The 25,313-nt window shown below is 50.4% G+C and overlaps 1 protein-coding gene across 1 annotated transcript in view; it reads left to right on the top strand.

Annotated features, from left to right (window-relative positions):
• SYT17 (synaptotagmin 17) overlaps positions 1 to 25,313 on the top strand; it is a 39,077-nt gene extending 13,764 nt beyond the window's left edge. The window contains exons 6-8 of the mRNA XM_056338478.1: positions 8,309 to 8,429; positions 9,239 to 9,394; positions 24,110 to 25,313. Coding sequence (XP_056194453.1) covers positions 8,309 to 8,429; positions 9,239 to 9,394; positions 24,110 to 24,306 — 474 coding nt within the window. The 3' untranslated portion in view covers positions 24,307 to 25,313. The remainder of the gene's footprint in view (positions 1 to 8,308; positions 8,430 to 9,238; positions 9,395 to 24,109) is intronic.

Below are 25,313 nucleotides of genomic sequence, written 5' to 3'. Positions count from 1 at the left end.
TAGAGAGCAACACAAAGCCACCGTGGTGCAGTTCTCGTCATTAGTTGATGAAGATTTGCCAGGCTGGGTTGGCTGCCCTGGGGCTCTGACACGGAGCAGCAGCTGGCAGCAGCGTGTCCCCCCCCACCCCATAAAGATCCTGCTGCAGAAAACGCTGAAGCAGGTGCTTGGAAAACCAGCAAGAGGAGGGAGAGAAAAATAGACAGTCGAGGATGTGATATGTAGAGATGAAAGACACAAAATACATGATTTTTTTTTTTATTGGCATTTATAGACAGGGAGGAACGAGGGAAGCGAATCCAGCTGGCAGGAGCTGTGGAGAAGGTTTTCTTGTCATGCTGGTGGGAGTGGGGTGGGTCAGGGTTTGTGGATGGAGCAAAGAGAGTGGCCTAAGGTGAACATGGGTTTTGCACCCGCTGTCCCCACCTGGGAGCCATTGCCACAGAGCGTGCAAGTGAAGGCGGGTGCTGAGTCCTCGTCCCACCGTCAGGCTGAGCCCCATCCAGCCCAGAGCTGCGGTGCTGCTGCGGTGCAGGGCTGTGTCAGCACGGGTGAGCCCTGCTGAAGGAGATGGGGGATGCCAGCAATCTTGGTGTGTGCTGTGTCAGCCGGGCTGAGCGGGGGGTTCCCTGGCTGAGGCATGGTCCAGCTTCTGCAGCCACAGCTCTGCTGATGGCATTGCAAGCTGGACCAGGATGAGCTCCTCAGGCCTGTGGGTGGGATGTACAGCCCCGTTGTGGGGGGAAGCCCACTGTCATTAACAGCAGAATATCTTCATTACTGCCTCAGGGTGTTGCTTGTTAACTAACCACCTGAGAACTTACCCTGGGTGTAACCGGGTGGGCAGTGCAGCTTCGCAGCCCTCCTTATGTTGGGAATGGCTTGTCAGAGAACCTGGATATGGGGGAGCAGTGTGCTGTCCTGACAGCCCTGGGGGATCAGTGCAATAACCCCCTTGGTGCTAAGCTTCAGGCAAAAGTCTGTACCTGTACCCAAGTGCTTTTTTCATTTGGATCATGCATCGAGCGCTTAGAGGGACTGAGTCCAAAGCGGCGGCACAGGGGAGCTGCTGGCCAATGCATCATCAGAGCCAGCAACTAAGCAGGACTTACTCCTCGTAGAAAATGTCAGTGCAGGTATTACCAAATTTTTTAGTCTTGGTAGTTCTGGGAGGCTTTTTCTTGCAGAGTAATTAACGTGTTTCTGAAGCGCGGTAGCTGCTCCTGGAGTAGTTCTTGAGTCCGGTCCCCATAGGAACACTCTGCACTCCTTAAATATCCCTTAAACAAGTGTGGCTTTGCTTAATTACCATGAATGAAGTTGGCAGGCCTTGCTGTAGCTGGGCTCGGATTCGCACATTTTGCTGTTAAGATTAATTTTGAAACACATGTTCAGGACCCCAAGTTTTATTGACATATGATTCATTTCTCTTTTGGCAGATTTGAGTGGGCAGGAATAAATGTTTTAGACCAGCAGTAATGAGAGCTTGGAGATCATTCCACAAAAGAAAAAAAATAATTGCCTGGTCGTGGTGGGAAAATAGCATAAAAATTCCTTCTCCTCTCAAATTAAGCTGTTTTTATAGTGGAGGGACTATGTGTTGGACTTGCTTTTTAAACTTTGTACTATGAGTGTACTAGTATGAGCTTTTTGTGTTCAAAATGGCATGTGCTTTACCAATGGGATGGCTTGGCTGTAGCAGCTCTCCGTAACTTTTGCTTACCACGCCTTGGCTGGGAAGGAAGAGGGAGACAGGAATCCAGAATTTGGGGAGCGACTCATTTCGGAGCATTCCTCTTGGGTGCTACGTTGAATTCTGCCGTGCAGCCGGGTGGTTGTGGCATGCTGCTTGGAAGCCTCCAGTTGTGCCTGTACCATGTTTGGGCTCGGCATCCTTGTTCCTTGGCTTACCCGCTGCAGCCCTGAGAAGGAGCCGTCCTTGAGGAGCGTGGGTGATGCCTTGCAGTCGGTAGCACGCTGTAGTAGTGAAGATAACGCCAGCACCCATCTCTTGCATGGGCTTAAAGCGCCGGACAGACAGAGGCTGGGTTCGGAGGGTTGGCACAGCGCTGGGCTCAAGGCTGTGTGTGTCGGTGGGGAACGAGGGTCCACGTTCGTGACAGTCATGGGAAATTAAATATGAACATGAATGTTGTCAGAGGTTTTTCTTTTTCCATTATTTTTTTTTTTTAGCTCTACAAAAGCTTAGTGGTTGCTTCATTAAAGGAGTGATGCAGAATCACTGATGATGAATGTGGATTGGTTACGTGGAGCTATGCTCGCTCATTAGCAAGGTGTTAAAATCAACCTGGCAGTTTCCCTGTGCCTGGTGGGTGGGATGTCCTGGGCAAAGCCTGGCTGGAGGCGGGATGCCACCACTCCGCAGGTCAGTGGGGTTGAGGGAACTGTGATGGGACGCCATGATGGATGCTGGTCCGTCATGATGACAACATTTTTAGCTCTTCACCTGTGGTTTATTGTATTTTGGCTTGCGACATTCTACCATCTTTCATTCGCTCTGTGTCTGTATTTTTCCCCCAGGTCCATTTCAGTGAGTTTTCTCCCCCTTTTCCTTTTCCAGTCTTCAAAGCTTCAGCACTGAGACATTTTTCTTCTTGATCATTTTCTGTTCTTTATCCTTATCTGTCTCTTGTGCTTCCAGCTGTCATCTCTGTCACCTCATCTCTTCCCCTCTGTGCTGTTCAGCCCTTGTCCTTTCCGCAGAGGACTGGGGTGCTGTGGAGGGTGTTCTGCTGAGGAGGAGCCCACAGGAGGGGTTAGTGGGGGTCGTGGGCAGGACCTCTTCATAGGAAGTCTTCTTCCCAAAGCTTTTTTGCACAGGGGAGAGGCTTTGTCATGGCTTCCAGACTGATACAAAGCCAGTTAGACTTTAGAAGGGATTTTGTGACTCTTTTCATCATACATCTAGTTGGCATCTATTACGTAGGTAACACTGTTCTTAGCCATTGGTAGGTATGTATTTTTTTTCAGGTTCTGGTCCTTCATAGCCCAGCCTTCCTGAAATGACTGCTGCATGTCACAGGATGCTGTAGAAAGCCTGTTAGAGCAAACTGTTCTAAACCGTCAGTTTTCTAATGTGCTTGGAGGTACCATCACAGATAACCTTGAAGAGGAAAATCAATCTGAAACTTCATTAGGAGCGTTGCATAGATGTCTGTGCTGATGTAATGTGCTCTGGTTCCCATCGGGAACTGGGGAGGGTTTCAGCTGCAGATGTGCTGGTGTTGTAGCAACGCACAGCCTGCAGTCTGGAGGGCTGTGAGGAAAGAACTGCCCTGATCCAACAAAGATGTGCAAGTGGCATTAATTGAAAATTTCTTTTCCCTTAGGTAGCCTCTTTGTGTTTCAGAGATGACAAAAAAGAAAAAAACCACGTGTGTCTGGTTCAACCCAAACAGTAACTGCAGAAGGTTCTGGATCACAGGCGAGCCCAGGGCTGCAACTCCAAATGACTGGCTGTGTAATACAGCTGTGGAGAGGAACAGCCACGAGTGAAATGTTAATCAGAGCTTCAGGAGAGTCTCGGACATCCCAGGCTTGGTGTCACTCCAGCACCTCATCAAACAGGAAATTGCTTTTGCAGGGTCACCTGGGATCTCAGCACAAATCAGTGCATCATCAGCATAATAATGGCAACTAAAATGATGCCTTTGCACTGCGGTGCCTGAGGGGTACCTCTGCACACTGCGTTCTGTGAACAAAATATTGAAGGTGAAACCAACAGCCTGTTAGTTTCCTGATGAAAAGACCTGGGAGAAGTAAAATTCAGCCTCTTCCTTTCCCTACAGTGAACAACGTGCTGGTGGCACCTCTTGTACTTGTACCCCTCTGCTTGGCTTGGCCCCCATGCGAGCCTCGGGTTTGGGGACGTTCCAGTGTGTGACAAAACAAAAGCTGTGCTTCTGTGTTCCAGCAGGACGTGTCTTAATGCTGTTGCTGACAAACCTGGACTGTAGACAAGGCGGTGGGTCTGGGGGTTGATGGTTATGGCAACACAGAGTGTTTCCAAGGTGTGGGTGAGCTTGGTAGGTCCGTGGGATGGAGGAGCACCCTGGTAGCTCCTGTGGCCCCACAAGCCACCTGAGACCTCTGTGGCTGCTTGTCTCTCCTGAGCTGAGTCTCTCCTCTGACCCATAACAAGAAAGGTCCTGTTTCTCCATCTCGTAGTGGACCCCGCTGTGCTCCCCAGTTGTCTCCCTTTTGCCTGCTGAGCCAGCGAGTCCATTGAGCTGCCGCTCTGTCTGCATTCCCATTGCCATCTCTGACACAAGCTGTGCCACCCGCGTGTCTTGTTAGCCAGACTGTCACATCAGCAAAGGTACGCCGTGGTCTGGGCTTGTCGGGCAAAGCACAGCCAGCTGAAACCTAGGGAGGTGTGCCTTGTACCTCGGGAGTTTCGGAGCAGCCCATTAGTTCCTTGCTTGCTTGCTAATGATGACAGGTGACCAAAGAACAGGAGAAAGCTAGTGAGCGTGGTGGAGGCAGCGCTGGCCCAACGTGCCAGCCAGGAACACGTGATGGCTGCTGGCCACTGATTTGTTTTCTCAAGTGCTTGATGCCCCCTTGGGCACGTGGCAGGATTTGAAGTGTATTTCATAGATCCTTGTGGCTAGGCTAGAAATAATGCATTTAGAAGATCAGAGGCAGTTGGCTGCTTAAGTGCCTTGGAGAGGCTGAGTCACTGGTACGGTGAGGTGAGCTATCCGGGGACCTGGGTTTCCATCTGAAAACACCTCCTGTGACTGCTGCAGGCACGGCTGATGCTCTGCCTCCAGCGGGGCGGCTGCAATCCTGCTGGCTCTGAGCGCACCCCTCCTGCACCCCTCCACACGCCACTCTGCGCCGAGTGGGGTGTGCCTTTCCCCAGAGCAATTCACAGCAATCTGGGCACGCTCGAAAGGCACTAAGGGGCAGAAGGTGCCAGTGGGATTTGGGAAATGAGGCCTGATTGGGAACTCAATGAAGCTGGTGGTAGTCTGTCTTCTGACTTGGGTGGATCACGCTTTATTATATAGCATTGTATATCTCACCTTACTCAAATTTAAGTGGAGATAGTCAAACAGATTTCGCTAGAGGTGCACATATCCCTGTTAGATTAGGTCCCCCAGGAAATCAGGGATTTAGCTTTACCTGTACCTGTTGAAGGCTCGAAGGTTGGGCAGCTGTGTGATGGGTCCGTTACTGTGGCTCCTTCAGTAACCCTTGCAGGGATGATGGGACACGGTGCTGGGAAGGGTTCAGGTGGGGGTAGATGCCTGTTTCTTCTGCTTGTGCCTCAGCAGGTGCTACATACCCGGTCTGATACTGGCAGCATGCAACGTGGGGCAATTTTTTTTAAATGGAGCATAAACGTAAATGTGCTGGAAGGATGGAGACCTACCTCCCCCTGCCGAGCTTCACCACTCCTCCCTGACCCAGGGTTCCCTGACTCTGTTCCTGTAGGTCTTGGATAAGGTCAGCAGGTTCCACCAATGGACAGATCCAGAAGTAATTACCCCAAATCTTAATGTGGGTTTTCAGCACTCTTAAGCTTGAGGTGACTTATAAACTCCTACATCCCTGCCCAGTGCCGTCCTGCCTCCTGGCTGTGCCTGAAGTTTGGTATTCGCAGCTGGAGCTGTTTGATTGTCTTTTCCCAGCAGGTAATAACATCACTAATTAGTTTCCTAATTTGTGCTGTCCAAATGTACTGAATTTCTAGGAATTAAAGCCTGCATGGAACCTGACGCAGCAGTGAGGGCAAGTGGCAGTAGGACTGGATACGTTAAAAATGTCATTAAGTTACAAAAATGAGCTGGAGTCCAGGGGTACCTTGGGTGAATCCTGTTATGGGTGGCAGTGTGGGCGCTGTGATACTGTCCTGGTAAGAGGTTTTGAAGTCACTGACTGTTGTTGATGATAAATGTGTCTTCAGGCTGTTCCAGCCACAGACTCAAGAGGAGCAGTTTTGGGGAAAATCAAACCAAAGATGGTGGTTTAAATTCGATGATGTTTAAATCACCTTGGGTGTGAGACTGTTTCAGATCCTTATGTTGTGCAACCGTCAGGCACAGCGATGTGTGTAGGTACGGCTTGACCTCACAGAAGTCGTGAGCATCGTGTGCATAGTGGGTCGGGTTTGTACAGGGGAATGGCTTTCTGATGGAAGGAACTTCAAATACCATATACTGAACAGAGCTGTGATACGGGAGTTGGCAGAGGTTGACAGAAGAGGGATGCCTTCTCGGTGAAGCAAAAATACTGTAGCAATGGAAGAAATGATGGTGAACGTGAGTGTGTGTGCTGTGCAGTCATATATTGCCATGTAATGTGACCCAAGAGATGCTGTGACAAAAGGAGTTTGGGGTAAGAAATCAGACACTTTTTCTCACGGGGGAGAGGGGCAGAAGGTGGGCCAGCCTGGCGTGGATGCTGGCAGGCTGGCTCTGGAGCTGGCTCCTGGAGCAGCGGAGCACACGAGGAAGGCACGTGGGTTTGCCTTAGGGTCTGTGATGTAGATTCATGCTTTTCACCCGGCGGCTGAGTCAGGATGATGCTCCTGTACTTGCAGCATTCACCCTGCTCCCTGCACGATGCTTCTCTTGTCCTTTGCTCATTAAATGTGCAGGGTTAGACACAGAGGGGTTGCTTTGCCAGCTCCTGAAACGCAGAGACCTTCAATGTGAAACCGGGCAGCCTATTGCCATATTTTCTGTGGAAAGCCAAAACAAAGGATATGGAATTAAACTGAATTGTATTATGTAGGATGGGAGGTGCAGGATTTGCTCAGCCTGCCACCTGCTCTTGTATGCCATGCACCCACTGCCTTCGCTGGGAGCAGTCAACTGGAAGAGGAGAGAGGACAAAGTGCCTGGGGGAAAACTTTTAATGCCATTTCCTGGTGTCACCTGTAGTGCTTGGCTCCTTCGGCGAGGAGCCGGGTGGCCTGCTGTCAGCAGGAGCCATCCTGTGATGCTGGGCGGCCGGGTGAGAAGTTCTGGGCTGCTGCTGGCAGAGGGACGGGGCTTTTCCCCTGTGACCTCCTCGGGTTTGGGCTGAGCGCTCTGCTCCGTCTGTGCTGGGTGGAGATGGTGCTTTTCCATTTGAGCTCTGTAGCCATGAGCTGGGTGGGTTTCCCGGCAGCCCCAGCCGCAGTTCCCCCAGTGCCGTGGAGAGCTTTGCCAGGGACGGGTCCCTCGTGCACCGGCCCACCGGCTGATGGACTTGGCTCTTTGGGTTGGTGCATGCTGTGATTCTCTCCCGGAGCTTTTTTCTTTATTGGCTACCTTTAGCCTCTGATTTCTGTAATATTTGAGGCATCAGTAAAGATATTTAAGCCTTTTTTTATGATTGCCATACCACTGCAGCTGCTCTTTCATTTGGGAATGGGCTGTGACCATCTGATCTAGGCTGGGTTTTGAACTGTGTGGCTGGCTGTGATGGAGAACTAGCCCTGTGCTCCTGCATGGACCTGGGATGAGGCGGATGGATCGGTGCCCTGCCCGGGCTGTCTGATGTGTTTCCAGCGAGTTATTCCATTGTGCATATTTTGCATCTGAGGATAACAGCATCTCGAAGCCAGGTCATGCTAGGGGGGAGAGGTTATTTTAAGCTGTCGTGTCTGAGGGGCGGTGATGTCAGTTCTCCAGCTCTTTTTTTTTAATTACTAGCTTTAAGCATCATTAAGTAAAAGGAAAAGCAATAACAGCTGAGCAGCTGTATTGATGTGAAGCTGTGGCTGTGGTACAGCCTGATGGGCAGCAAAGGCATGGTGAAGCAGTGATGGGCTCCCTGGGTACCACAGGCTGGATGCAGAGGGGATGTCTGCTCTGAATTGCCTTCATGAGCCAGGGGTGCATTAACCGTCTCATGCCTGAACTCTCCACGTGGCTGGTGTGGTCCTTGGGGGCTAGGAAGGAAAGAGGATGCCTTCTCCCATGGGTTCGTGTTTTGTACTTTAATAAGGATGTGCAGGTGGTAAGATCAGAACCACCTGGAACCATTCAAAATGGAGCAGGTAGAAACTATTGACTTTATATTAATTCTTCCTTATAGGTCCTCTTTGCATGACTGCTGAAAAGCTGGTGAAGGATCAGCGATTAAAGAACGGTCTTCACTGGGGATAATATTCTTTCTTGTTTCTGCTCAGCATGAAGGTACCACCAGATGGTTCTTGGTTGCAGTTTAGAGCGTGACTAAAATTTATTTTTCAGGCACTTAGACAAATGGGATTTATTTAATTTCTCTTCCTGCTCTTCCCTTCCCCTCTGAGCTCTGTTCTGAATTTCCATGTTCCTTTTTACTGCAGAATGAAGTGGAGCTGGGAGAGCTGCTGTTGTCGCTAAACTACCTACCCAGTGCGGGAAGGCTGAACGTGGACATCATTAGAGCAAAACAGCTTCTTCAGACAGACATGAGCCAAGGTTCAGGTAAAGGGCAGTGCGTTTCCCACATTAGTCGTGCACAGATTATATGTGCTTTTAAACCAGATCCATGGTGAGGCTGCAGTTTGTGAGGGACCCCAGGAGGATCTGGATGCTCAGTTCCTATCAATACAAGGCTCCGGATATTAACTTTATATATATAGCCAACAATAATGGAAGTATTTGGAACACTTACCCTGAGATAAAATTGAGGATGTCAATTTCTTTGCCATATTTAAAATAGAAATCTCTGAACCAGGGCGAGGTGGGGAGCCAGAAGCTCTAAATTACCCCCGTGTTGCGTTCTGTAAAGCAGCCCGTTTGTGGCTGCACTGTGTTTTGCAGATGCTGCCTGAGTGGTAACGTTGCAGTGGTTCCATTTATGATATCTAGCTGCTCTGTGGGTTGTGGTAAGGTTTTTCCAGTATCCATGCGCTGCTCCCTGCCATTTCTGAGCGTGCCGGCCGGTAATTGCTTCACGTGTATGTCCTCAGGTGTTCCACGTGGTGTTCCCATGTTCCCTGCCCCAGCCACTGCTGCTGCCAGAATATTGGCATTTTCCAAAAAGAACAGTGCGCTTGACCTCTATCAAGGCTGTTGTTAATTGTGGTTTTGGCAAGGAGTGTTTTTAATCCAGCTGCCTGACTTTTGTCTCTGCTGTGCATCGATGGGAGCAGCACGGTGGTGCAAGGCACAGTGGTTCCCCAGTGCTGTTTCCCAGCCCAGTCCATCCCTGCGGCACTCAGCCTTCCTGGGGTGGGATGCTGGCTCATGGCGCCAGTAACGCACGGCCTGTGTTTTGTGGGTTTTCACAGATCCCTTTGTGAAAATTCAGCTTGTTCATGGCCTGAAATTAACAAAAACCAAGAAGACCTCCTGCATGCGGGGGACGATCGATCCCTTCTACAACGAGTCCTTCAGCTTCAAGGTGCCACAGGAGGAGCTGGAGAACGCCAGCCTGGTGTTCACAGGTAAACGCGGTGGTGGTACCAGCTAAGCACAGTCATGGTTGCCGCTGAGGTAAACAAAGCGGCAGCTGTGGGTGGGTGTGCGGATGAGCCTGTGTGGGACGGTGTCCCCCGTGGCCACCCTGCAAGGGGTGACAATGGCTTGAGTCTCCAGGGAAGCTTAATTAGCGCTCTGTCCTGTGCGGAAGCTGTTCCTGGCATTCCTGATGACCGGAGTGGGCTGGGAGCGCACCTCGTTGGTCCTGTGCTTAATTGGTGCCATTGGGAATGCTTTTGTGCAGAGGAGGGGGAGGCATTAACCACCTCTCAGCGGCACCCGGCTGCGGCGTGGAGTCAGGCATCAGAAGGGTGAGAGGGAAGGACTGAGTGAGCCCAGACACTGGCAAAGATAATTGCTGGTACTCGACATCATTTAGTGGTGAGATGCTGCTGCTGTCGGTGTCTGCTGCTGGCATCACCTGCTCTGTGAGCAGGTTGGTTTGTGCCTTTGTGCAGGGCTGGGGCTCGGTGCCAAGCGCCGCGTGGCACGGCTGGGGATCACGGCACTGGCCGCGCAGGCTGTGGCCAGGAGGAGTCCCAGAGCTGACCTTACTCAAGACCTTTGTCACTGCTGGGGAAATTTGGCTGGGATAGGAATTCTTAAATGATTTCTGAATCTGTTGCTTCTGTTCTCTGGGGAGAACAGCCTGGAGCTCGGCGGTTAGGCGTGCTCGTCAGAGCAGGAGCAGTGGAGCACAGGACGAGTCCCTGGCTGGGGACCCACTGTGGCCAGTGCCTTCTGTGCCTTTCCACAGCGGGGGGGTCTCAGGCAGGGCGGCAGGGACCCCAGGAGGTGGTGGGTTTCCCTGCTGTGGCATGGCTTGGTCCACCCTCCCTGCACTGTGGACTGGGGCACCAGAGGGAGCGGGGTCGGACATCCTCGCCCCAGAGCGGTGCAGGGGCTGGCGGCGGGCCCCACGCTCCTCCGCTGTGCTGGGCTCCTGCACTTCACACACAGTTTTTGGCAACTTTCCACCCATGACTTGCCATCTTCCAATGAAGTGAAAGGAATCTGCATCTGAAAGAACATATTGTGAATTATTTTTTTAAAAAATTTCTTACATGGCAGATAGAGGTGTCAAAGCCCGTACAAGGAGCCTAATTCCAACCCATTAGTTTGTTTCCAAACACGTTATAACAAAAGCGATGCTGATCAGCAATTTAAATTTTGCCCTTCATGCTCAGAAATTTCCTCAGCGAAAACTCTATAATTAATCACTGCTTTGCATGCACGTCATCCTGACTGTACTTTGCATGTGCAATGATGAATTTGTTCTTGGAAAGTTCCATCAGGTGATCTTGTGACAGGCGTGAAATACTCTCCTCTTTGTTTTCCCCTTTTTTGTAATAGAAGAAGGAAAGGCAAACTGCGGCAGCTCTGTCGGCCAGAAGGGTGAGGGTGATGCGCCGCTCCTCGCTGTGGCTGATGAGGCTAGCATTAATGAGTGGATGCCTGATTATTTTTTTTCCTATGCAAATGGATGCATTCTCAAAGAAGTCGATGGGAAGTTAGCGGATTTATAATCCTGTGTAATGCTGTTGGATGTCAGTGGCATGCCTGTTGAGTGGTGCTTCACTTTCTAAGTGACGTATTGTTTGCTTTGAACAGTGCAATAAATAACCCCAGGTCAGAAATGTCGGCAGCAGCTCCAGAGCTGGGGAGAAGCATGCAGAGCTTTTCAGAGGAGCAGCGGGGCCAGGGTCTTGTGGCTGCCCTGGGACTGGAGGGTGACGTGTGGCTCCGGCGCAGCGCTGCTGCGGGCATCGCTGGACTTGCTGCATTTGCTGGGGTCAGGCCACAGGTCAGGACTCTGTTTGAGATGTGGTTGTTGGATATATTGTATAGTCAATATACAGCTGGAGCTGGAGTTGTTCGTCACGTCGTGTGTACAGTCTGCTGCGGCTTTGGTGCCTGCGCTGCCTCCTCTTAGAGGAGCCAAGAGCCCGTCTTGTTGCGAGGACCTGTGAAGCCGGGCTCCTATGTGGACATCTGCGGTGCCACGGCGGTGAGGTGGTTCAGGGGACATGGTGGTGGTGAAGATGCTGAGCCACATTCAGTGTTCACCTGAGTGATGGAGGTGCCCTGGATGTTGGTGGAAGCATGTCCCCAGCAGGGAGTGTGGCACCAGGTTCTTCTTGTGTGTGTCTGTGAGGTTTTACTGCAATGAGGATCGGCGTGCAGCTTGGCTGAAGTTCTGGGACAGGGATGCTGGTATTCTCCATCTAGCTGCCACCTTGGCACGTTAGGGTATTGCACAGCTTAAAAGCTTGTAAACGGCTTTGGGATCTTCTGTTAAAAGACAATAAAGAGCAAATGGTTGCCAGCATGGAGAAGCCATACCTCACGTGAGGATCTTTTTATTAGTTTGTATCTCTGCAAAGCAGGAGCACAAGTCACATTTTTTTTCTCTAGGTTTGTTTTTTTTTGTTTTGACTTGCTTTTTTATTTTTTGCTGCAGTGGTGGTTCTTTCTGTTGTATGTTTTATGGGAGTTGATTTTTATTTCTTATTTTTTTTTCAATCCACAGCTCTAGTCCATTAGGCCAGTTAATTAAATTTGCTGTTGAGTTAAAGTCCAATAGAAAAGGAAAATAATGCCATTTGAAGGGTGGGTGGTGATGCTTTCCATGGAGGGAATGCTGCAAAAGCAGTCAGGGGGGCCAAAAGTGAGTATATCTTCAATAATTGAAAGGAACCTTTTTTGTGGCTTTGTATTTTGGACCCAGTCTGCAGCTGTCTTTACGTTGGCTGGGCTTCACTGGGAAGCGGTGGAGCTGTGCCAGTCCCTATAGCTGAGGCTCCTGACTCTCTCTCTGTGGCTGGTACCACACTGTGAAGTAAGGCACTATTTAGGCAAAGTAGGATTTATTTCCCCTCCCTCCTCCCGTGGGTTTTTCTCCTGTGCATCTTGAATCAAACTCTCTGGGTTTAGCGCGCCGTAGGAAGAATTGATGCGGTGTTTTGCTGTGCCTCTGGCAAGGACTGCGTGTGCACGCGCTGCGGACGGATGGCTTTCTGCAGAGCGCTGTTCTGCTCCCTGCTTTCCCGGGGGTGCTCTGGAGAGCTGGGCTTGGACCGAACGCAGGGTTGGAGTGCAGCTGGACTAGGAGATGGGCAGTGGGTGCTTCCAGGATGGGGTGCACAGGGTGAGCTCTGCCTTAGCCAGGATTTGGGAGGGTTGGGCTGGTTCTTAGATCTTTCCTCTTCCTTAGGCATACCAGGATTCAATGCTAAATTACTGGCATTTCCCTTCACATTGGTGCAGGACACCTTGTACAAGCTGTCTTGCTGCTTTCCCTCGTTCCAAGCTCAGATGCTTACTGGAGCTGTCACTAACTCACATGGCCTAGTTTAGTAGCTAAAATGAGGTGGGGTGAGCTCAAGCGGAGCTGTCCTCTCCAGGAGGAGACTTCCTGGGTCAGGATCGCTGCTTCAAGTATCGTCTGTTCACAGCTTCTCACCAAAAGAGGCTGGAACCAGGAAAGTGGCTGATCCTTGTAACAAGTCTCATGTCCCGACAGAAAAAAGATGATGAGTGAGCCAACAGCTAGTGGAGATGATGTTTGATTCTCATTTACCGTATCAAACATGTTGTCTAGGTCGTGAGCATCTGTATACATACTGTAACAGAAGTGCATGGGTTTGGGTGGTTCTTTTTCACGCTTTCTGGTTTTTGGCAACCTGACGTACATCCCCCATGTGCCATCTTGGGCTTGAGCACAAGCAAGTCCTGGGTTCACCTCCTGCAGAGAAATGGGTTGGGCTTTAAAAGACAGTATGTTCTCCTATCCATGTGTACCTGTGAACAAAGGCATTAATTATTCTTTGTCCCATGGTAAGAGGAAGGTGGAGTTTGGCCGGCCAGCAGGGCTGTCAGCCGCTGCCCAAGGTCATCTCCAAGCAGAAAGGGTATCTGAGGTGTGACTGCAGCCTCTGTGCTCAGAGGGCTAGGTGCTGGCACCTGGGGACACCGTGCTCTCCCTGCTGCTGGATTTTGGGCAGGCTGTCCTCTAAAACCCTGCCTAACCTTCAGAAAGCCTGGGCTGTACAGCAGGAGGTGAGACGATACCTGAAATCCGAGCACTGTGGTGTTCCGTTAATGATTATAATGTTGTTAATAACGATCGTTGGTAATGCTGTTTGCCTTGCAGTAAAGCCCAGATGGCCCAATAAAAACCACCAGCACTGCAGGGCAAACCGCATCTTGGTGACTCGTTAACATCTTTAGATCACTTACTGTAAAAAAAATAAAACGTTCAGCACTCAGTTAGGGAATATATATCTCCCCGAGGTCCTGCGGTGGTTGTGGGTGTCTTTCTCCATCTAAATATGCTCTTGTACGTGTTTACATGACAGAATCTTTAGGGCTTGTGAAGCAAGCAGGGTCCCCAAAGAGGGAAAAATCTTTGTGCCGTCTGTGCAAGGGCAGAGGGAAAGCCTGCTGTGCTGGCTGCTCTGGCTGAGGGCGCAGCTGCAGCTGGGACAAATGTCAGGGCTGATGGTGTCTCTGATGGAGAGCGGCGATGGGACTCATGTGAAAGGTGGCCATGGCTCCCACAGGACAGGACACTGTGCCCAGGGGAGGAAAGCAGGCTGGAGCAAGGTTTGCTTGTTGATGGAGGGATCAGCCTCGCTATGTGCATGACAGCTGGTGAGATCTTCATCACAAGCACTGGCTGAAGATGCAGCTCAGAGGCACTCTCCTCTGAGCCATTTGCAGGATTTTAAATGATTCTCTTCGCTTTTCAGTGTGGTTTAAAAACGGACCACGTCTGTATTAATAATCTATAAAGTTTTTTTTATTTTATTTCTTATGTTAAGTATTTGAGTTCCCAAGGGAGCATTGTTGCACAGTGAGGGGTTGCACACCCGTACACGTGGTTTCCACGGCTCTGGCAGAGGCGCTGACAGCACCATCAGGCATCTCGTGCACCCACTGCTGTAACAACGCCTGTCTGCAGCCCCCCAGATCACTTCGGTGCTTTATCCCAGGACTCTTATTAACTTCCAGTTAATAGGCAGTACTTGATTAAAATAACAGATTGCCGTTCAGTAGCAATATACCTGGTTCCTTTGTTGGCTCATTTTCCCTTTTCCTTGGCCTCTGGGAAAATTTAAGGACTGTTTAATGAAGTTTGAATTTTTAAAGGGGAAAAAAGTCATTGTTGGTGGATGTTGCTAATTGATGCGGTTCTGGGTAGTTCAGTTTGCTTTCACTGAAACTTTATTTTTGAAGAAATACTACATGTTTGAGTATATTCATTTTTTCTGTGGTGTTGCAGCTTGAGAGGAGATGAATTGGGTCTTCCTTGAAATTCTGAGGAATTGGGTCTTCCCTGAAATCTGGACTTCTTGTTGGAGGTGGATGTTTTGGGATGTTTCTGTATCTAGAATAAATGGTTGCTAGTGGCATGGGCAGCCCCTGGTGAGCACAGCTCTGGCCTGCTCCTCACCCCAGGGATGCTGGAGATGCTCTGGCACAGACCAGTTTGGGTTTGCATGTTGTCTAATGAACACTTTTTAGATGTTTTGATAGAAACTGTTTTGGGGTGCTCTGGATTCAGATGACAGAGTTTCTGGGGCAGTCATTGGTGGTGGGGATGTTGGGGAGGAGAGCAGCCCTGACCTGGAAGAAGAGGGTGTATGGGGATGGACCAAAGCTGAAGGTGGCCATCCGCTCCAGAATCCCGCTTTCCCAGCGAGTCCGGGTCAGGCAGTGCGGGAGGTGCTGTGCTAAAGGCTTACAGCTCAGACCCACTGACCCATCGCAGCTGGGAGCAAAACTCGCTGGGATTCATTCTGGGGGAGTCCTAAAGCTGAGCCTCCAGGCAGCTCGAGACCTGGTTGAGAAGGTTGAAGCTCCTCAGATCTTAAAACTGTTTGCTTTTGCCCCCTCAGCTCTGGTGGTCAGACTGGTGTAGATGTTGGAGATCAGGTGATTCTTCAGGTGTTTGCCTGCACTGCATGGGATTTATAAAAGTTCTCTGTGAATGGGATGTAGGGCCAGTGAGGCTTTTCAGTGGTATTTTTTCAATTACCAGGCTGATTTCCAAATGCCCTAATTAACTGAGCAGGTTGAAGTCTGATAATGGTTTTGGCCTCAGGCTTCTCCAGAAATACACCTGAATTTTGATTTGCCTGCCTGTGCGAAAGCATGACCTTCAAATGCCAGCATCAGCTTTAGGTGCCTGTTTTGCAGGGATGGAAACCGCCATGTGTTTGGGGTCGTTACACATCCACATCCTGACTTGCTGTTTCAGATGCTTGTCTCTTCTTTCTCCTGTCCCTTTTAATTTCCCACAAAAAAAGTATTCAGGCACTTTTTCTTTTGCACACATATGTGGGGGGAAAAGATATCTCCTCTAATATATGAGGCAAATGAAACTATAGGTTTTTTCCCATGCTGGAATGCAGAAGGAAGAAGTGGTTTCTGTTTTGAAAAATTATCAAGACTGTAATGTCTCTTAGATGGATAGATAATTAGGCAACTTGCTGCTAGAAAATTGTTTCTTGTTGTCTATTAGATGTGTGCTTCTGAAGTATTGGACTGTCTGTATATTCCACATGTCTGGAGCTCAGAAGCAGAATCTAATCTGTGTTTAAACCTGTGTAATCCTGTCTTGGCTGAAGTGGAGAAAAAGTAAAAAATATTGATGTCAGCCCTGGATTTTCTGGGGATTTATACCTGTTTAATTTAAATCAGCGTTTGGCCTTCGTGTCTGGTGTTATCAAATACTTCATGTATTTATGCACCGGACACCATATGGTCGGTGCTGGGGTTGGGGGGAGTGGAGTGCTCCCGGCTGGCACCTCCCATGCTCCCGGCTGCTTTGCTTGAGGTCCTGTGGCCACGCGAGGTGACCAGCGAGTGCTGTGAGGACAGCTCCTGCTCTTGGGGTGCACGGGGAGGTGTGCTGGCAGCGGGAGACCCTGGCCTCCTGGAGACCACCTGCCTGGCAGAGCCTCCCTGCAGCGGGTACGATGCATGGGCTTCAGACCCCCTCTCAGGAAGGGAAGGTCCCCCTTGCTCTCCATCCTCCATCTGAGGCTTCCCAGTCTCTGTGCTGGTGCTGCTTGTCACCATGGAACAGGTGCCAGCAGGGCAGGCAGCAAGGGTCGGCTGGAGGTGCTGAGTGGGGTCCTGCCACGATCCTGGCTTGGAGTCCCTCAGGGAAGATGCTCCAGGGATGGATTTTGGCTTTTTGCAGCAGACTCGCTGCTTTAATGAGGAGTGAGATGCTATTAATCCTGGTGAGAGCAACAAGATGCTGATGCTTCCTGAGCCAGTCTGTTCCTTGCTTAGAGGGCAAAATTAGATTCTTCAAGTGGACTGGCTCAGTTATTGACTGTACCTCGCTGCAGACATGACAGAAGCTGCTTGTTGTGGAGCTCTCTAGTATTCTTAGGAATCTTTTTCTCCTAAAGAAAGGAGCAAACCCTCCTCTCTCCAGGCTGATCATCAGCACCTGCTCATGGTGCCAAGCCCATTAATTTAAGCAGCATGATGACTCTCTTGACCTTGGTGTTTATGTGGTTTGGCTCACGCCCTGGTGAAAAAAGTTGTTCAAACGTCTCACAAGGCCGTCATCTTTCTGTGTATCAAACGAGGAAAAATCTTGGTGGCAGGAGAGTGGTATCTGGAGATGAAACGCCTGTGCCTGGCCCTGTGATGGTTGAAGGGGACGCATGAACCATCCTTGCCTTTGTTACTGGTGCTGTACAGCACCGGTGTTGGAGCCTGTTCGTGTGAGGGGCATGAGTACATGTGAAACCATTCCTGTGCTTTGTTGGATCTGGGGCTCATAGTGCAGAGAATTAAGATGCAATTAAAAAAAAAAAAAAAAAAGGAATTGGAGGTGGAAGAAGCCAAAACCCAGCTGTAGATACTCCTATTCAATATCCTCCAGGCTGTTGCAGTAGATGCATCCAGTCCATTATTTCAGTTTCTCCTGATGAGATAACTTCATGGGCTGTCATCCCTGCGTATCCTTGAGATCTCTGCAAGACCTGCTTGTGCATTTGTGTCTCCCCTGCTCCCCCCTGCAGGACTTCTCTATGTGAGGCCAGACCCCGATTAGCATCCACAGGGTCCCCCACCAGGCTGCCCCAGCCAGAGCACAGGGGCTGCCCTGGCAAGATGGCGAGGAAGTAAATGGTTCTCCAAAGGGAATTTCCTTGCTGTGGGAGTGTTCTCCCACCTGGAGCAGCAGTTGGATGCTGGAGCTGCAGCGGGTCTGTCCATGGCCAGGATTCAGCCATGCGCTCAAGCGGTCCGATTCCCTCTGGAGCTGGGCAGGCGCAGACGCTGCAGGGAGCAGCCTCACAGAGGAGATGCTGGAAAGTGCATTTTATGTGTGCATCAGAGCCTGATGCAGATTAAATTGATAAATGTGAAACCACTGCATCTTCTCCTGTGCTTTTCTTTCTTCTCTACTAAATATTATGGGCCACGCTCAAGGAGCAAGGGCAGAATTGGGTCCGTACCTGTGACCTTCGCAGTCTGCGTCATTAGTCCTGCTGCTGCCCTTTCCTAGCAGCACCCTCTTTGTGCTAAACAGCTCTTTAATATTGATGTCAAGCAATTCTGAAGTAGTTTTCAGACCTGCTTAACCTGACAGCTCAGACCCACTAGCTGACAGCAGAGCTCAGCACCCAGCACGGAAAAGACTGGGCACTGGCTTCTGCCTGCAAAGGATGGGGGACGGGCACCATCCTTTAGGTGCACGCATGTGAAATAGGGCTCTGTCTGAGACCAAGCCCTGAGGCTAAAGTGGGGAAGTGCAGGGGGTGTTGATGGGTCAGTGCTAACAGGATTGTGGTCCTGAGACCTGTGTCCTCAGGAGGACTCTGCTGCTCAACTGCCTGTGTGCAGCCTCCGGTATGTCTTGGCTTGTTTTTCCCTTTCCCCCTGGGATGCATATGGGCACAGCGTGGCCGCTGGAGCAGGACACTGGTGGGTGAAGGTTTCTGGGTGTGGGGTTTGCAGCTCAGCATGCCACCAGCAAGTGTGGCTGCAGGGGTGCAGGCATGTGCGGGGCTGCAGGGGTGGCTGTGCCTGTGCTGCAAAGCCCTTGCAGTAAGAATATTTACAGTGTAGGTATTTATTCAGTTCCTAGTCTGGTGGGCCAAGGGTATCCGATGAAACTTGTATAGGCTGTGGCAACAGCAATTGCAGGTATGTAATAGTGGGGAGGATTTTTTTTAATGACTTCCATGCCTGATGATTCACCCAGGCACCCAATATTCTCCTCTAGACCAGCTATAAAAACTAAGCGGGATTTTAGCCCTCTAGTATTTGGATTTTGGATTGAGTAGCTCTATCCTGTAGTGGAAAGGAAAAGGGCAAGGACCTCTAATTCCCTCGGGGGTTTCTGTGCTCCATGATCAGGCTGGCTCTGTGATCGTGCCAGCTGGCCTGTGCTGCTGCAACAGCGTGTCAGAGGGATGAGCGAGAGCCACACGAGGGGTGCTCTGCTGTTTAAGGCATTTAAAATGTGCAGGATGCAACCAAATCGCACTTAAAAAGAAAACAACTTTGGGAGCAATTTCTTAGAGTGTGGTGGATGCTGTGCTGCAAATAAGCTACTGGCAACCTGATATAAACCTGGGTGAAGATGTTCTGCTTGATGTCTGCCCTGAGTAAGAAGGCAGACAAAAAACAGAGGCACGTTCCTGCTCATTTTCCTCCTTTCTGAGTTAAATGGTTTTAATTGCATTGCAGGTGGCTGATGTAGCCAACTGAAGGAGAGTTAAAATACTAGTGCAGGAGCTCTAACCTGCTCCGGTGTGCCCAGATTTCTCTGCCTGACCCTCTGGAGAGGCAGCAGGAGAGGTGCTGTGTGGCTGCACTCAGTGGTGCAGCACCGTAGTAACTGCTGAGTAACTGCTGGGCACGTCTGGCTGGCAGAGAGCTTTCAGGATTTGCAGATGCTTTGTGGCTGCAGCTGAGCAAGGTGCTTCTGCGTGAAGCTTGTCCCCCATCATATAAATAGTACTGATAGCCTTGAAGTTAGCTTAAGGAAATTTTCTGAATTAGTGCTCCTGCCTGGTCATTTCAAGGCTGCTACAATCGAAGGATGAATTAGTATCTGAAATACCAACTTAAATTTTACTGTTGCACATAACTCATAAACCACAAGTACTTTGCAGCGGTGCTCTTCACAGGTGCGCATTTTGCAGGTCCCAGAGGGGAAGGTCAAGGGTGTTTTGGCTGGATCTGGTGCCAGGGCTGATGCCACCCAGGCAACTCATGGGTCAGAGGCAAGTGCCAGATTACAGAGCAACATGTGAAACTGCCAGCTGGCCAAGGGCAATTCCACGTGGCTGAGGTTGGTGGGAGGCAAGGGAGAGCTCAGGCTGGAGTTGCACCTGGAGCGAGATGTTGGAGCTCCAAGTCCCAGTGCATCCATGGCAGCCCCTGCTGCTGCTGGGGTGCAGCTCTGGGCTGTGCAATGCATGGCAGCCAGGCTGGGGGGGTGACCCAGCCCCTCCCTGTGCCCCACAGGGGACATGGGCCCCTACCCAGAAGGAAAATTTTGAATTTTGTGTAGCATCCCGGCCCCCATCAGTCTGATATGGATCATTTAGGAGCGCTGCATCAATAAGTATATAACATGAAAATGTTTTATTTACATCACATTACTTGTCCTCAAGAATGCAACCTTTTTAATGGACATAAGTGGATCCATTTTTCTTTTATATTTCAGCATTTCTATTATAAAGAGATTATTATTTTTTTTAAAAGAAGCCTTTCTGTTTCCAAATGCATCCCTCAGTAAAGAGCAGATGCAGAAGGAATTGGTTTGACCTCTGCTTCCTTAATTGCTTTTTGCTCAGTGTTGGCCTGGAAATGAATGTTGCTATTGTGTAAATTACTGCGATGGTGGAAAAAGAGCTCATGAGATCAGGTGTGTAGTTCCTGTCAGGAAAATAGGTTTCTGAAATGGAAAGCAGCGTCTACCTGCCCATAACCAGAGGCTGGGTCAGGCTGAAACCCCCAAATGATAATTACCTCATTTTCTGCTTCTGAGCAGCTCCATGGAGTTTTTTGTGGCCAAGAGCAGATTTAATCTGAAATCCACGCAGAGCTCCTTTCAGACCCTGGAAGGGGATGCTCAGACATCAGGGAATACACTGGGTTGCTTGTACCATAAGGTGGGCTCAGTATGGCACAGCACTCAGCTGCTGTGCTGTGGGCTGCGTCTGGGGGGCTGCTCTACCCCTGCCTGTTGTGGAAGGGAAGGAGCAGGAGCTTTTTTCCTCCCCCGGCTGAAGACGTGAGCTGCTGTGGAGTTGGCTCCGCTGCAGGTGAGACTGTAGCTGTGGTATGTGGGTTGCACACGTGTGGGCAAAAAGGTGAGGGGCTCTGGCAGAGCCACCCCCACCCCAGGCTCTGCGGGCTTTCCTGCTGGGGGGCTGCCAGGTCTCCCTGCTGGTGCCTGCTGCATCCGCAGGTCCCCTTCCAGCCAGGGCAGGCTCAGCTCTGGAGCAGTGTGCAGCTCACCTTGTGTCTTGAAAAGTTGTCCCTTTGGGATGGTGCCTGAGCCCCCGCCAGCGCTGGTGGGTACCTGAGCGGTGCACATGGGGTCTGTGATGGTAACTGCCTCTGCCGGGCTTCGGAGCAGACTGAAGTGTCAGACATGAGTGTGATGGGTGTAATAAGCCTAACAGCTGGTGCGTGCTTTTTGGTGTTCAGCGAAATGATTCCTAATGGGTTTGAGAAGGGAAGCGGTTGCTGCAGCAGAGGAAGGAGCCGGGCAGAGCCACTCGCTGTCCCTGCGCCAGGACGGGCACCCACGGTGTGGAACGGCGGAGCGCAGCCACACAGCCAGCCTCTGCTTCCAGCATCCCACCTGGGCTCGGGGCTCCCACGGTTTTCCTTTCCAAGCTGTCCTTGGAACAACCCATGACAGCAATGGGGAAAACTGTGCTCCTGAATGTGAGCAAAGAGCTTATTTCCACACCTTTAGCACCTTCTCCTGGGTAAGGTCCACGCAGCAGCTCTGTGCAGCTCAACCATCGGCAGATTTGCTCAGCAAACACTGGCCATTTTAAGAGTGAGATAAAGCACTTAGCCTCTGAGAAAGGTATGTCCTTGCATTTTCAAGGCTCGTGAACTGATGAGTGAAGCTGAATTTTTGGCACAGAAAGATCTCTTTATCAGTTTGAAAGGCTGCTGCTGTGAAGCTGCCAGTTTGTAAACCTGAGGTCAGATCTAGTGCCGCCTCTTACGGTCTGTGTGTCAGTAAGCATTTGGCCTTGGAAAATGTTTTCCCTGTTCTTCAGCAATAAGTCTACTTCTGTGCTGTCTAAACTACTTAACAGAAGCAACAACGCTTGCCCATTAATTACCCTAAAGGCGTTAACATGCTAATTACCTGACACAATGAGATTAGCAAAATGCTTTACAAAAATTCAGAATACTTGGATCAACAGTAAAATAGCAGGTGCATTTAGCACACCTACTCATTTTGCAGTGCTGACATGGATTATTTTAAAAAAATTGGTATGCCTGGGGTACTTCCCCACTGTTAATTTATCCTGTGATTATTTGATAGCCTTTAAGACTTCTTGGTTTAAATTACTTGGTATTGTCTCCCAGGATTAGGCTTCATCTTCTTTCATTCTGGAAAAAAAAAGAAGGAAAAGGGAGAAAAAAAAAAATTAAAATTTTGGGAGGCATTTGGTTTGGGGGTACTTCTGTGTGATTTTATCATGATATTTGATTTCTCTAGCATAATCATAGGAGGACATTTAGCATAGTCATGCTAGCTACACTTGTGATCCATCGCCTTGTAGAACAACTCGTTCATAACTCTGACAAGCTGTATACTAGTTGGAGATGGATGGCTTAAAAGTCTTCACTGCATCCTCAGAAAGTGGCCTTTGCAAATAACACCAGCCTGGCCTCTTGACAGTGGCAGAGAGCTGATGGCATCACCCCTGGATAACTGGTGGCGACAAGCAGAAGAGATGCAGTCTTCCTAATGGGGTGGTGTACCCCAGTTCATTTTTAACTGTCATTTGGAGATAGACTTGCAGTGCCCTGGGTTTCAGGGTATTTTTTTTTTTTTTTAGTGCAATTACTTGGAAAAATGATTTAGACATTTGAACGTTTGCCATTACCAAAAATATCCCCAGGTAATTTGATGAGCAGAAGCTTCTCTGCCCATAAGCTGTGTGTGTCAGAGCTGTCTGAAGGTATACAGCAAGATGTAACCTTGCACAGCCTGATTTGGGGACTGCGCTGGCAGGTGGGACTTGGTCACTCAGAGCAAGTAGCTGGAGAGAGCTGGTGCAGTAGCTGGTGGGATCCAGCCTTCGCAGAGCATGGAGAGGTCGTAGAGGCACAGAGCAGTATCTTAAAATAATATTAATTCGTGGTGGGGTATATTTTGCTGGGAAATATGCAGCCTGGATGAGGATGTGTGGCTAAAAGCCAGGTTGAGTGTTTAGAGCTCAGTGTCCTGCCTGCCTGGAAGGGTGATGCATCAGGGGATGCTGCCATGAGGGATCCCAAATGTGACTTTGCTGCTGCCAGCACTGGTTTCCAGCAGCCCGGGAGCGCTGGTGCTGCTGGCAGGGGCAGTGGCAGCAGCGCTTGGCCCCATGCCAGGCTCCCAGCTCTGTGCCAGGCTCCCGGCCCCGTGCCAGGCTGTGCTCCCCCCTTGGAACTTGCTCTGGCTGCACAAGCCTGGGTGGATTTGGAGCCCCTGCAGACATTTGTTCTTAAAAACCCCTCTCTTTCCTGAGGAGGTTTATTAATCCTTAATATTCCAGCCAGCGCCTGCGGATATCCTGGCTTCAGCTTGCACAGACTTTTTGTTCAACTTCCTAATGAGCGCAAGGCAGGGCTTCAATCCGTGGAACACACAGTGGTTTCCCTCCTGTCCGGTGGGAGTGTGCAGCCTTTCCTGGGATCAGGCCCATCATTAGAGTTTGCTGCCGTCTGCGATCTTTTGTTCCAGGAGACTGGGCTAATCCAAAGGACGGGGTGTTGGGTTGATGTCTCTCCCTCGGTTGCTTTCCTGGACTCTTAACGAGTAGCTGCAGTGATAATTATGGCAAATCATTTCTGTATAAACATCCTGCTGACAGCCTGTATATGTGTGATTCGTGTCTCCGAGTCGGGAAGGCTGTCGATTAGCGCTGGAACTGTTCATTAATTACACTTGCATTCGGAGGAGAACAGTTCGAGATGCTGCTTCTCCGTTTACCCAGGTGTGGGCTGCTTGGCTGCTGTCAGCATTGCCCTGTGCTGAGGCAGAGCTTTGGCCATGTCTTTACATGATGTAATTCTGCTTCGAGGCCGGTCGGATGGGGCTGGGAGCAGCCTGCGCTAGTGGGAGGCATCCCAGCCCGTGGCAGCGGGGTGGAACTGGATGATCGTTCAGGTCCCTTCCAACCCAAACCATTCTGTGTTTCTACTTCACCTGTTCTGGCTAAATACCATCCTGACTGCAGAGTTATGTCCTGTTTGAATTGTGTTTCAGTCTGTAGTATTTACCTTATTCCTTCCAGACTCCTGATGAGGGGTTTCTAACGTTTCTGAGGTGCTGAGCTGCACACCCAGAAGGCTGGCGTGCTGCATGAGGGGACATTTGCAGGACACGTGGGCATGGCTCTGGGGGGGCGAGTGATGCTTTTGCCTTGACCTGTCTCTGTTTCTTCTCTTGCCAGTGTATGGGCACAACGTGAAGAGCAGCAACGACTTCATTGGGAGGATCGTGATCGGGCAGTACTCGACGGGCGCCCCCGAGTCCAACCACTGGCGCCGAATGCTGAACGCGCACCGGACGGCCGTGGAGCAGTGGCACAGTCTGCGGTCCCGGGAGGAGTGTGACCGCGTCTCTCCGGCGTCGCTGGAGGTAACATGAGGTGCAGGACTAATAGCAGCCAGATCAAGCAGGCGGGCGAGGGAAAAAAATAAACCACCGACTGAAACACCCCACCTCACACCCTACACACACCCCACAGCAGCTCCATTGGATTGAAGCAGCTGCCGGCACCCAACCGGCCGCGCTGGCCTCTGTGAACCGTGTCCCCCCCCCAGGGTCCTGGCCGTTCCCCCGGGGCCACCAGTGGCCCGTTCGGCTGGCCCTCTTGCCGCTCGCAGCTGGCACCGCTCGGCTGTTTGCATCCCGCGCGGCGGAGCGCGTGGCCAGGCGGCGTGGGCTGCGCGTGGAGGTGCCGTGGCAAGTGCTGAGCGGGTGGAGGAGTTGGGAGTTGCCTCCACTGTCTTTCCAGCCCAAATCCATGGCTCATCCTCTCGGAGATATAAGTCCCCGTGTGCTCTCGTTGGTGAACGTGGTAATTAGGCTAGAATATTTTTTTAAATGGTAGAACCTGTGGTGAAATCGACTCTGACTCCAGTTTTGTCCTTGTACTAGTTTTAACAGAATTAAGCTCCTGTTGGTACGTACGCGTGCATTTGTGTGCTGGGGCACGCGCGTGGCCGTGGGGCCCCGTGTCAAACGGACCCAGTGTCACGTCAGCGGTGAGACCTGCCACTCTCGATAGCAGTCTGTGTGCGTCAAGTAGATACAGTGATAATGTAGCCAAGTAAACATTTCCAATAGCATTTGTACTGGGAAAGCCAGCTCATGTCTTTTCAAACCTGTGTTGTGCAAAAGAAACCTGCTGCAGGGACTTTTGCGGTTAAGAAGACCCAAAATCCACAACTTTAATTCTCTCACAGACTGCAGTGGCTCTTTCTGTGTTGTGTGTGTTAACCCAGGTAGTTCTCCAGGTCACCAAGTGAACTTAGCTACAGTCAAGCTGTCCTGTTGGTTGCTTCTGTACATTTTATTTTTTCACAGTGTATTGTCTGGTATGATGCAGATTGTATATTTATTGAAAATAAAATTCTATTTAATTGTGTCAC

The sequence above is a fragment of the Falco biarmicus genome, chromosome 4 (assembly GCF_023638135.1).
Source record: "Falco biarmicus isolate bFalBia1 chromosome 4, bFalBia1.pri, whole genome shotgun sequence".
NCBI lineage: Eukaryota > Metazoa > Chordata > Aves > Falconiformes > Falconidae > Falco > Falco biarmicus.
Note: the sequence above shows the minus strand (reverse complement) of the source record. Positions and strands in the feature narration are given on the sequence as shown.